This window comes from Myripristis murdjan, chromosome 12 (genome assembly GCF_902150065.1).
Source record: "Myripristis murdjan chromosome 12, fMyrMur1.1, whole genome shotgun sequence".
Taxonomy (NCBI): domain Eukaryota; kingdom Metazoa; phylum Chordata; class Actinopteri; order Holocentriformes; family Holocentridae; genus Myripristis; species Myripristis murdjan.
In genome coordinates this window covers 31,585,521-31,599,061 of record NC_043991.1, presented here as the reverse complement: position 1 = coordinate 31,599,061, position 13,541 = coordinate 31,585,521, and the positions used below count along the sequence as shown (strand labels likewise).

At 41.4% G+C, this 13,541-nt stretch overlaps 1 protein-coding gene and 1 long non-coding RNA gene across 3 annotated transcripts in view; one reads left to right on the top strand and one right to left on the bottom strand.

Annotated features, from left to right (window-relative positions):
• Positions 1–13,205, top strand: part of lrrc75bb (leucine rich repeat containing 75Bb) — a 75,555-nt gene extending 62,350 nt beyond the window's left edge. The window contains exon 4 of the mRNA XM_030066019.1: positions 12,596–13,205. Coding sequence (XP_029921879.1) covers positions 12,596–13,205 — 610 coding nt within the window. The remainder of the gene's footprint in view (positions 1–12,595) is intronic.
• Positions 3,806–7,134, bottom strand: LOC115369410 (uncharacterized). 2 transcript variants are annotated; one of them, XR_003929161.1, is made up of 4 exons: positions 7,123–7,134; positions 6,906–6,993; positions 6,465–6,628; positions 3,806–3,875 (listed from the first exon to the last, which is right to left on the bottom strand). It is a non-coding gene; the product is annotated as an uncharacterized LOC115369410 (long non-coding RNA). The 2 variants fall into 2 exon arrangements; XR_003929160.1 differs by lacking the exon at positions 7,123–7,134 and having other exon boundaries at positions 6,906–7,031.
• Positions 13,206–13,541: the final 336 nt, after the last annotated feature.

Below are 13,541 nucleotides of genomic sequence, written 5' to 3'. Positions count from 1 at the left end.
TTAATCAGCTCCTGTCTAGACTACTGTAACCACTCGTAGCTTAGTTCCCAAAATATCTTCTTCACCTCATACAGCCTGTGTTCCCACATTCTGTAATGTCAAAGCCTCCTGCACTGATTTCACTGGTTGCCTGTGGCTGCTCAGAATTTCAATTTCAGAACACTGATAATGACTTGTGAAGCTGGTTAGGGAGCTGTTCCACCACACCTGCAGACCCTGGTCATGCCCAGCCGGACCCCTGTGTTGTGACACCACCACAGATTAGCTATTGCTTCCCTGCAACAGCATGCAGCACTCACCCAAATTTGTCTTTCCTAAAGGTGGAATGTCTTTCCCACCTCAGTCAGAGCAGCAGTGTCACTTCCCATCTCCCCTAATGGGCTTAAAACTCATCTCTTCAGGAAATACCTCACATTGGTCTCTCTCATATCCTTCATTTCACAGCTCCCTCCTCTACTCACTCTAATTTGTTCTCATCTTCATCAAATCCCTTCTACCTGCCTTCTTAACCATTATTCTTGATTTCATTTCTGAGCACTTATCTCTTATATTCTCACTCTTATATGATCACTCTTGCAGCCACTGCTTTGCAATGGACAATAAAGGTTTTCTGATTCTGATTCTGATGTTATCCTTGCTCTGGGTTGTGTTGATGGATGATCTATATGTCTGTCTGTATCTATATATTATATATGTTGGCCTATGTATGTATGTAATTATTTTAGCCTGTGTGTGTGTGTGTGATTTGATGATGTGTGATTTGATGTTTGATTTTGTATAAGCCTATTTATCATTTTTTTAAATTATTGTATTTCTAGATAGAGAGAGAGAGAGAGAGAGAGAGATACCATAGTAATTCAGAATTTTGCGACTGTAATTTGTACTCTTTCTGAAACCAGTTTCTGTCAAGAGCCATATGACTTCTGGCAAAAAGCCACAAATGGCTGGCAGGCTACTGTACTCTATATATTTGAACCACACAGTAACTTAATTTGTAATTTGAAAATTGTTTGACAATACAATTATCTGCTGAGTCTCTTCTGAGTTGTGGTCAGCACATAGAGAAGCCCACAGCCAGAGAGCCTGTAGTCCAGCAAAGCGGAGATACACCTGGGAGAGATCTGCACTCTACTGAGTGCCGTCTTCTAGTTTTATGATGTTTTTGTCTTTTTGGCTGCTGCTCAGACTAATTAAGGAATTATAAGGTATTACTTTAGGCTCTGGTAATTAGTGATGGGCATTTGTCGTTTTTGACATTTTATAGAAGAAAGAGCCCTGTCTCCTAAAAAATACAAATTACATTACATTGTCACCAAATATGTTTGTTTGTAATTTACCACAAGAATGTTTGTAATCACTTAGGTTGGGAGATGGATCATCCAGGTGACATGAATTTGAGTCCAGTGCAATGCAACAGTGATGTTCCTTTGTTACAAAAGTTGCATATATTACGTTACTACGTTACTATGTTTTTTTTTAGGCCTAAACCTAACCTTTGCCCAACATTAACAAAGTAGTTTTGGTGGCTAAAGGTAATGAATTGGCTGATATACAAAAATAATATTCAAGATATGTTGATTAGAAACATATTTGTGATGTCAGAAATCTCAGTAACAAACATAATCTGCAATAAAATGTGTTTCCCCCTACACGTAATTAAGAGTGCAGTTCAGTTGTATGGCAATGTAATTTTTAGGAGACAGGGTTGGAAATGAAAAACTGGTTGACCAAAAAAATAGGCAATATATTAATGAACAGTGGGAATAATCATTAGTTGCAGCCGTACAGGTAAAAGTTGGTGTATTTGAGAGGTAACAGGATGTGGCATCAATGTCATACTTCAGGATGAATGTAGGAGAGCTGCATGATGTGCATATCCTATTTTAACAATCATGGGAACACATAAAACTGTATTTTTGCAGTGGATAGAGTCAATACCGATGTTACTACTTTGGAATTGGCTGCAGTTCAAAATTCTTTTTTATCACAGGAGGAGATGCTTCCCAGGTAATAAGCTGCCTCCAGTATTTTGATCACACCTATTTCCTGTCACCCTACTGCTCTGTATGTCTGGAAGGGTAAACTGGATAAGTCATCTTTAATATTTCTACTGTACATCTGGCATCTGTAGGCTGAGCCATATGTCATCTGTTATTTACACGTGCATGATCTATTTCTGGAGTCAAGCTATCCCCCAAGGTGTGCACTGAATAGTAAAAAGCCATACAGGCTCTGACTCAGCACTCCTGACCCTCGACTAATCCACAAGGTCATCTCCTAAGGCTAGGAGAAAAATATGACAACGTGTTCACATTTAAATAAGCCAAATATGAACATATGAATATTTGTGTCTTCATGCAGAATACATCACAAATGTGATTCTGTAGTGATTCTATGTGATTCTTGTCCCCTAAAAACACAATTGGATGAAATATTTATTGTGATTTGTGAAAGCAATTTCAGAATTGTATTCCCTATTTAAGTATCCATTAGACCACTGTCATTCTCCAATCCCATTTCTGACTCATTCCGAACAGTTTAACTCTGTTCAGAAATAGAATAGTCCATTTTCTACTGCTGTGTGAATCTAGTCAATTGTTTTGCTGTTTCCACTTTTAATAGAGACTTCAAGACATATCCACACACTCTTAGAAATAAGGGTTCCAAAAGAGTTCTTCATGAGGGGCTCAGGTTCTACCCAGAACCATTTGCTTTTGAAAAACCCTTTTTTGAAGAAAGGGTTTTTCAAGGGTTCTTTGTAACACTAAAGGTTCTGGTAAGAACCGTTTTGATCCAGAGAACCCATTTTGGAAGGAAGAGTTCTTCACGCATTGTTGAAAGCATGGGTATAAGATCTTCACCCTACATCTTACATTAATGTAATTAAACTTGCTCAATAAAGAGGCAAATAAACAAATAGAATCATCCCAGGGAGAATTTTCCTGATGAAAAGACAGTCTTGAAACCTGCTTTCCAAGGTAAAAGATAAATGTGATGCCACTCATCCACCACTGCTATGTAATTCAACAATACATGTTGAATACACCTCTATCTTGTTTTGAACCCTCAATCTTCAAAATAGCACTGCTATACTGTTACCTACTGAGCCACCATGCTATATTGTTATGCTATGCAACTACAACCTCTGGAGGGAGGAGCTCATGAGCCATCAAAAGAAAGATAAAAAAAAAAAAAAAAAATTGGAGAGCGGGCAGTTAACCGTCCTCATCTGTTTTTCCCTTGAGTATGGATAGTGCAAGGGCTGGTGGAATGGAAGGGTGATGATGCAAATGTTTGGTGTGTCAGGCCAGGGAGGTGGGCACCCTGTCCAATGGCTATATGGGAGCTAAGAGCTGGTTTCAATGTGGATTGCGTCACATGGTCTGCCCTTCTCAGCAAAACAGGTGTGACACATCAATAGTGATTACTGTGGTTAGAGGCCAGACTGAAGTGACAGAAGATCAAAAACTTCAGAGAATTAAGGTAAGCTAAATATGATTTCTTATTTCAGCAAGCTTGACTCTAGCTAAGGACTTTTATGGTGAAAGGTGGACTATTTTTTTTTTTTTTGTAGAATGAGTTACACAGCGTGAAGTGTGCCACTGGCTTAAGCAAGAGGGTTAGAGAATGATATTGATGGAGCAACCCTCGGAATTCTCACTGAGAGGATGTCAGAGATTAATCCCATCAATAAAAAAACAAGCACAATTCCCGCAAAACTACTGCACACTGTAGCTTAAAATTGCGATTATTCGTCTCATTCCCACCTTTAATGATTTCTCATCTGGGTGTACTTTAAGCATGTCTGTAGACATATTTTGGATATGAGCTTGAATGGTCCTTTCATCCTCTCCAAAGTCTCCATCTTCCTGAGCCTATGATGCATGAAAAATGACACAACAATATGGTAAGAGGTAACCACTAAGATGAGGTGTACATGATCATTTTTTAAAAAGTATGCTTAAGTTATACGGTACAGGCCAAAAGTTTGGACATACCTTTTCATTCAATGCGTTTTCTTTATTTTCATGACTATTTACATTGTAGATTCTCACTGAAGGAATCAAAACTATGAATGAACACGTGGAGTTATGTACTTAACAAAAAAAGGTGAAATAACTGAAAACATGTTTTATATTCTAGTTTCTTCAAAATAGCCACCCTTTGCTCTGATTACTGCTTTGCACACTCTTGGCATTCTCTTGATGAGCTTCAAGAGGTAGTCACCTGAAATGGTTTTCCAACAGTCTTGAAGGAGTTCCCAGAGGTGTTTAGCACTTGTTGGCCCCTTTGCCTTCACTCTGCGGTCCAGCTCACCCCAAACCATCTGGATTGGGTTCAGGTCCGGTGACTGTGGAGGCCAGGTCATCTGCTGCAGCACTCCATCACTCTCCTTCTTGGTCAAATAGCCCTTACACAGCCTGGAGGTGTGTTTGGGCTCATTGTCCTGCTGAAAAATAAATGATGGTCCAACTAAACGCAAACCGGATGGGATGGCATGTCGCTGCAGGATGCTGTGGTAGCCATGCTGGTTCAGTGTGCCTTCAATTTTGAATAAATCCCCAACAGTGTCACCAGCAAAACACCCCCACACCATCACACCTCCTCCTCCATGCTTCACAGTGGGAACCAGGCATGTGGAATCCATCCATTCACCTTTTCTGCGTCTCACAAAGACACGGCGGTTGGAACCAAAGATCTCAAATTTGGACTCATCAGACCAAAGCACAGATTTCCACTGGTCTAATGTCCATTCCTTGTGTTTCTTGGCCCAAACAAATCTCTTCTGCTTGTTGCCTCTCCTTAGCAGTGGTTTCTTAGCAGCTATTTGACCATGAAGGCCTGATTGGCGCAGTCTCCTCTTAACAGTTGTTCTAGAGATGGGTCTGCTGCTAGAACTCTGTGTGGCATTTATCTGATCTCTGATCTGAGCTTCTGTTAACTTGCCATTTCTGAGGCTGGTGACTCGGATGAACTTGTCCTCAGAAGCAGAGGTGACTCTTGGGGCTCTAGTTTCCCGGCGCAGCGCGGGGTGGCGCAGTGAGGCGAACCCCGCGCAGAGCTAGTTTCGACCGGCGAAGCGGGAGAGGCGGACAGTGTCCAAGTTTCGCAGGCGGAGGTTCGCCGAGATGGGAGTGGTGGCGCAGCAGGGGGAGGTGCCGACAGATTTGGCTTGGCGCAGTGACAGTTTCGTGCCAAAAGGCTTCGCCAAGGTGCGCCAAAAGCTTGCCGTCTGAAACCACGTCTACTTTCAGCGCAAGGCGGAGCGGAGCTGGCGCAGTGGAAGTTTGGCTGGCTGGCGCACATCACCAAAACCTCACAATCAGCACAAACGGTGCCAATCTCCTTTGATCTGACATCAGTTGTGACGGGACAGTTGATATGGAGATATATGTATGTGCTGATTGTGATCGTAGCATTGAATAGTGTTTTTTTCGGTATTTATTGCATTGTTCATGTGCCTGACATTCCGGAAGCCTGCCTGTGAGGTTTTGGTGACGTGTCCGCGCTGCTCGCCGGTCTCCGCTCCGCGCCTGTCTCCTGAGCTCCGCTCTGCCTGCGGCAATAGACCTCCATGTCAGCTGTGTAAACTTTCATTACGCCTTCGCGCAGCGCATTTTAAAGGCGAGGACAGGGGCTCATTTGATTGGTTACATGTGAATCGGCTGTGTCAAACCCACTCCACGCCTTCTCTCCTCCCTTGCGCCGGTAGGAGGGACGGCGGAGTACTTGCGCCACCGAGAACGGCGTGCCAAACTTGGAAAATCCGCCTGGCCACACCCAGTTGGCGAAGCGCATCTGCGCTACGCCCCCGCCTCGCCTGGTCTGCGAAACTAGAGCCCTTGGTCTTCCTGTCCTGGGTCGGTCCTCATGTGTGCCAGTTTCGTTGTAGTGCTTGATGGTTTTTGCGACTCCACTTGGGGACACATTTAAAGTTTTTGCAATTTTCCGGACTGACTGATCTTCATTTCTTAAAGAAATGATGGCCACTCGTTTTTCTTTAGTTAGCTGATTGGTTCTTGCCATAATATGAATTTTAACAGTTGTCCAATAGGGCTGTCGGCTGTGTAGTAACCTGACTTCTGCACAACACAACTGATGATCCCAACCCCATTGATAAAGCAAGAAATTCCACCCTGATTAACCCTGATAAGGCACACCTGTGAAGTGAAAACCATTTCAGGTGACTACCTCTTGAAGCTCATGGAGAGAATGCCAAGAGTGTGCAAAGCAGTAATCAGAGCAAAGGGTGGCTATTTTGAAGAAACTAGAATATAAAACATGTTTTCAGTTATTTCACCTTTTTTTGTTAAGTACATAACTCCACATGTGTTCATTCATAGTTTTGATTCCTTCAGTGAGAATCTACAATGTAAATAGTCATAAAAATAATGAAAACGCATTGAATGAGAAGGCGTGTCCAAACTTTTGGCCTGTACTGTATGTTGTTTCCAAAGACTTACAGCGGGCCTGGTTATGTAGAAAAGCTGGCTTGGTTGACCCGGAGTATGGCGCTTCTTTCCAGATCCTGCCACAGAAAATTTTGGACACATTTGTTGCACCATTGAGTCACCAATAAGGGGTCGCCTTTCCTTTTTGAACTTGTTAGAGACTCACGTAAATCATCCTACAACCAAGAGAGGAATTGTTTACTTAAGGGGATAGTGCAGTCGAAAATGAGATGATTGTTGACCTCAGTATTGTCCAGATTTGTCAACATCAAGCCATTTTGTAAAATACACCTATACAGTAAAAGATAGACACACTCATTTTTGGCAAATGTGAACATTAGGTGAATGCATTTTCTGTACATTATATATTGAGATATAGTATGTACAGTAGCTATATCTATACAATTAAGATATGCAAACATACATTAACAGACTCATTTTGTGCTTACTCACATGTCCTGAACCAATTTTCTCCCGCATGAAGGGACATCTGTGTATGAACAGGCTTAAAATCTCTGTATATTGTTTGGCTGAGGGATACCTTGGTTGGGGAGAGAAATAATAGAATAAGTTGAACATGTTGTCTTAAAGTGCCATTATATGGAGTATAATCTCAATTTAAAGCTACAATGTGCAGTAGTTTTCCATAATAATGATAAAAGTAACCTACATTGTTTGGCTGCTGAGGATGTCATACAGTAACAGATCATTTCTCCGAGGGGACAAAAGTTCTGGGTCCTTTGCCTCAAGTGTATCTTTTAATGCTTTGAGGAAAGCAAACTGACCCAGTGAAGCAGGTCCAGCTGTTTGCTCATCATGAGGTCTTTGTAATATGGAAAAATGCAAGAATATGTTAGACCAAGCTGTGTGAAATAGTAATGAACAGACTGGAACTAGTAGAGAAATAAAGTTTCCCCCACAAATGACCAGAATTACAGTATCTTGACAGCATTTTACCTGTTCCAATTTCTTGTTGTTGTTGACAATGATGATGATGGCGATGATGATGATGACTTCAACTGCTCGAGATACTTGAGGAATTGTGCTTGTTTTTTTATTGATGGGATTACATTTTTTTTCATTCGCTTTTTCCAGTATAATGAAACTGGGATCCTCTTTGTCATCATCTTCACCTCCAAACCACAGCAGAAGTTTTCTTTTGCAAATGTGTTCATACCTTTTCATTGGATTCACACATTTTTCAGGCTCTTTTGCACAACACTTCTCACATGTGTCATTTACATGGCCCTGACTCCATTGACTTCACTGTGGTAGTCAAAAGCAAAACATCTGCTCACAGCTGATAGAAATGACCTGCATCACTATGAAATCACTAGTGCACCTGCATCACTACCCGTTCCACAAATCACCATTCACCAATCAATCAGTATGCACCTACAATAAAGGGGCCTATAAATTGTATTCTGTATTTTTTTCTCAACTCCTTTGAGTTTTTCTGTGTAATACTGTATGTGACTTACCGTATTTCAGTTTTTCCCATCAATACAGTATAATTTCACTTCAAAGTCTTTCTGAGTTTGGATGCAATTCTTTATTGTAAGTTCATATTTGAATGTGTAGCTCACAGGAGAACCTTGTTCAAACTGATAGCTGTGTTTTGTATTCTGCTGTGAGCTGTGTTACAGTACAGTAAAGCTGATAGAACAAATCTACTCATTTGGGCAGAAGTTGAGTTGTTTGAGGGAAATAGTGGTTTTTGCTACTTGCTTTACAATATGTAACTATGTAAATTGTCAAAAATATGACTGCAATACACACAGGAAAAAAGTAAGGTAGAACCTGCAGTTGTTGTTCAAGCTGTCAAACTCATTCTACAAAAAAAAAAAAAAAAATCAAAACACGAAACAAATGCATGCATTAAAATAGTCCACCTTTCACCATAAAAGTCCTTAGCTAGAGTCAAGCTTGCTGAAATAAGAAATCATATTTAGCTTACCTTAATTCTCTGAAGTTTTTGATCTTCTGTCACTTCAGTCTGGCCTCTAACCACAGTAATCACTATTGATGTGTCACACCTGTTTTGCTGAGAAGGGCAGACCATGTGATGCAATCCACATCAAAACCAGCTATTAGCTCCCACATGGCCATTGGCAGGGTCGCCAGCTCCCTGGCCGGACACACTGAACCTCAGCCTTTCCTCTGGGAGATCGGGGTTCAAGTCCCGACATTATCATCCCACCAGCGCCTGCACTATCCATACTCCAGGAAAAATAGATGAGGATGGTTAACTGCCCACTCTCCAAATTTTTTTTTTTTTTTTTTTTTGTATCTTTCTTTTGATGGCTCATGAGCTCCTCCCTCCAGAGGTTGTAGTTGCATAGCATAACAATATAGCATGGTGGCTCAGTAGGTAACAGCATAGCAGTGCTATTTTGAAGATTGAGGGTTCAAGACAGGATAGAGGTCTATTCAACATGTATTGTTTAATTACATAGCAGTGGTGGATGAGTGGTATCACAGTTATCTTTTACATAGGAGAGCAGGGTTCAAGACTCAGTGCTGGTACCCTGTTTAAGTGTCTTTTCAACAGCAAAATTCTCCCTGGGATGATTATATTTGTTTATTTGCCTCTTTATTGAGCAAGTTTAATTACATTAATGTAGGATGTAGGGTGAGGATCTTATACCCATGCTTTCAACAATACTTGAAGAACTCTTTCCTCCAAAAAGGGTTCTCTGGATCAAAACGGTTCTTACCAGAACCTTTAGTGTTACAAAGAACCCTTGAAAAACCCTTTCTTCAAAAAAGGGTTCTTCAGAAGCAAATGGTTCTGGGTAGAACCTGAGCCCCTCATGAAGAACCCTTTTGGAACCCTTATTTCTAAGAGTGTAGCACTGATCACCTTCTACAATAATTATCCATTGCTTGAGACTCTTAAGTCTTGCACTGGTTTCATTTTAACACAGTTTCATTTGACATCTAAGCATAGTAGGACAAGAGAATAACACACAGACAAGGAGGTTTTTGTGTTTGCAGTGATCTTTGTGTCTTGCTCCTTTTAAGCTGATAGAGATCACTGACTATCATTAATCTCCATGGTCTGTCGTTGCAGCCATGCATTTTAATGTTGGTTTCATAACTGTTCCTTGACATAGCATTGCAGACAGAGGCGCACTCTTCCATCATAGAGTTATGTAATGCAAACTGTTTCCCATGTAGTCGTTGCAGTATTCATTTCTCGTAAGCATTCAGTTTGTCACATCAAATCAAATCATTGATGAATTTATAGCTCACCCATACAGAGTACATTTACGCATACACACTGCACACTCTCATCCTGTTACATACTCTTCCAAGAGCTTTAAAATCATTGGGACAACAGCATGGGTTTTATGCTTTTTTCTTTGGTTGGAAGTCACGTAATAGAGGTAATCCATGTCATATCCATGCAGGCCTGCTTGTGTTATTTTTGTTATAAACTGAGAATAGCAGATTGGTATTTAGCAGCAACACTTAAGTGAACTGGGATACTGATACAATTATTTTTGGTTGCTGCTTTGTTATATCATTCATCATTTATGTTACTGGACTGCTTAATTCAGCGATTTTAACTGTTTTTTTTTTTTTTACTTTGCAGTGTATTTGTGTGTTTTTACATGTGTTCTGAATTGTGTGCTACATTGCACAGGTCTCCCTCTTACTCCAGCTTTGCGTTGCATGTTGTCCTTCATATCATGTTATCTGGTGGTGGTGAGCTAAAACGTGGCTCCTGCATGTGCTGTGGAAGCCATTTGGCACCTTCTTGCCAGGAGAGCCCATGAGAATGCTATGATGGGGTTTCTGGTGGCTGAGGAAGGTGTTCACAGTCTGCTGCACTCTATGCACCCATGAGTCTTTTCTGCCCCTCTCTGTGCTAATTAAAGCACCGCCCCTTACACAGACTGATGGGCCCTAATAGTGCTAGATCTTCAAGATTTTGATGGCTTAAACATTCCTCAATCACAAATTTGTCAAAAATAAAACATGTTTCCGGGGGTCCGTTTCACGAAGCAGGTTCAACAAACTCCGAGTCTTACCCTGAACTCTGAGTTGATCTACTCTGAGATAGGAAACTCGGAGTTTTCGGTTCCAGAACAGCTGATTTGAGTTAGTTTTATTTATTTTTTATTTTAGTTTTATCTTAGTTTTATCAACTCGGAGAATTGGAAATCTTAATGCATTCATAAAGCGAGTTTGAACTTTTTTTTTTTTTTTTTTTTTTTTTTAAGTGCAACACTGCTGCAGCGGCAAAGGAGAGGGAGACGGCGTGGGAGAACATTGCTTAATGCTGCTCGGGTCAATGCGTAAGGTTAAATGTAGTCCGTTGCAATCACAATAATAGGGAATTTAAGCAGGACGGTTTTCAGGACAGCTCCACTAGGCGGAAGTGCGGCTGCTATGACGCAATCGCCATAGCAGTCAAAATCGTTAAGCAAACAGCCGTCGGCAACGGGTACCCACCCGTAGTAGAATGGACTGCTACGGCAGGCAGGTTTATATGTTGAGCGCCGATCCGTTTCCGGTTACTGTAGCGGACTGCCGTAGCGGCCCAAGCTTAAATTCCCTATTGTTACAGGGGAAAACTGCTTCAATGGTAGCATATTAATTTATTTCATTTAGGTGCAATCACATGGGGGAGAAACGGTAACGCTTAAAAAGAGAATTGTCTGGAAATGCTACAACATCTATGCGCGTTCTTATAACCATCTCCCGACGAATATTTAATTCTCTGCACAGTAAAATTGCACCTTCATCCACGGGATCGTTGTCGAAAGGACATGCCATGTTCGTGAAAAAAAGTCACCACCTAACTACTAATGGACTTCTAATAAAGGCCTGACTGTTTTTTTTTTTTTTTTTTTTTTTTTTTTTTTTTTTTAATTTAAAATAACAGACGGCAGAACTAATACGCCACGCCAAAACTGGCCTGCTGACTGAATGAATGAGGAAGTTAAATACCGTGTGTGGCTGAAAGAGGGCGGACACAGAGAGAAACTCGAGGTTTCATGAGAAAAACCTGGTCCCGACCAGGTTAGTTTCATGGAGTCTGTTACTGCGGTAACTGACCGAGAGCTTAAGTTACCTCCCTCTGTGAAACAGGCTAGAGTTACCCCTCTTTCTCTGCTTTGAGTTACCTCCCTTTGTGAAACGGAAAACTCCGAGTTTCCCTCATTTCAGGATTAACAGACTCAGAGTTTTCACTAAACCTGCTTTGTGAAACGGACCCCTGCTACAATGTTTTCAAAAACAGTTTAAACTCAACTGTTGAACATCAACTCTAAACTGTAAAAATAACAGCTCTCAATGAGCCAAACCTATAGGTCTAAATAGTTTAAGAGCCTTATTGCACCATTTGTGGGAGCCCTGTTCAGTGCAATATCATCTTTTCTCTCTCCTGTGGGCGCCGTTCTTCCATTAGCTCGTTGTTGTGTTGTGTTGTGTTGTGAATGTGCGAGCTGATGACGTCAGGCTGGGCGTCGTATATAAATTAACATCACAACCCCATTTATTTATTTTAGTTATATTTTTCTCATTTTATGCGGAAAAATGCGGAAATTGTGAAATCAAGCGAGACCTGCATATTTCGCATATTTTCCGCGGGAATTTGTGATTATTGCGGGGATTATGCAAACTTTTGGAATAACTCACCAGATTTTCATCTAGTTTTTATTTTCCCTTGAAAAAGCAACAATTTGTGCCCAAAAAATCCTTGGGTTTCACTCTCTGACAAAAAATATCAAAACACACGTTAGTAACTGAAATACGGTACAACTGTCGCTCTTTTCACTTGAAAGTTTTCTCCTACCACTTTGTCTACCATTTTTTTCAACTGGAGATCTGACGTAGCTAACAGAAAAGTCTTGAAGCACTTCCTGTTTTATCAAACGAGGTAAAAAAAAAAAAAAAAAGATGAAAAAAAAAGGTATATCAAAGCAAAGAAACAAAAGTATTTCAGTGCCCTCTAGTAATCTTAAAATGTAACAATGAACAGAATTTTAAATTTTACCAGTTGGATTACACTGTTAACACTGAACAGTTAATCCAGTTAGATTATAATCTGCAAATAAACATTTCATTTAGAGAATCAAACAAGACAGACAAAGATAATACTCACCTTTCTTTCTGTCTCCTTTTCTCAACAGTCTGAAAACCAACCTGAAGCAAAAACTCTGTAGCGATGTGGTCAACCTGTCAGGCATTCCCCTCTCTGGCCGGGACATCCACCGTGTGGCCTGCTACCTCCAAAGTAGCAGTGATGTGGTATCTGCTGTGGACCTGAGCTTCACCGAGATGCAGGATGAGGACCTGCGGCTGCTACTGCCCTTTCTCAGCTGCCTGCCAAAACTGACCATGCTAGCGGTCAATGGGAACTGTCTGACTGTGGCCATCCTGAAAGACCTCACGGATGCAGTGAAGGATCCCAGGAAGTTTCTCAGTTTGGCCTGGGTTGACCTGGGCAACAATGTAGATATCTTCACGATCCCGCAGCCCTTACTAGTTGCCCTGCGCCGCCGCTTTGGCCTACGCAGCAGCCTGCCGACCATTTATGAGTACAGTGAGGTGCAAACCTACAGCAGCTACAACCTGAACCTGGAGACCTCTGTTGAGGAGTCCAGTCTTTATGAGGATGCAGAGAGAGATGGAGAAGAAGATGATGGGGAAGAGGAGGAGGACAGGCTGGAGCTTCAAGCCTGGGGATTTGGAGGGGAAAGTGTATCTAAAAATGTGGCACTGCACTACTGTGGGAGGTGACTGACCACAGCTCCTTTTCTTAGACCTTCCTGTCCCTGTGTGTGCTCACCTTCCCCAAATCTAACCCCTGTGTTAACATGTGTCAGAAAGTGACAGACATTCCTGAAAATACATATATATAAATAAATGTCTTGTGTGTTCATTCGTGTGCTCTAGCTACCGAGACAGACAACTAATTTATTGATTTGACTGATTTCGCTTTTATTTCTCGAGGCATAGTTGACGGAGTACGCCCAGCTGATGCCCAGCTTCACATTAATGGTTTCATACATTCATAACAGGGAGCTGCCCAGTTCAGCCACTGAGCAGTTCCACTGAAGCAGCTGGGGGTTAAGT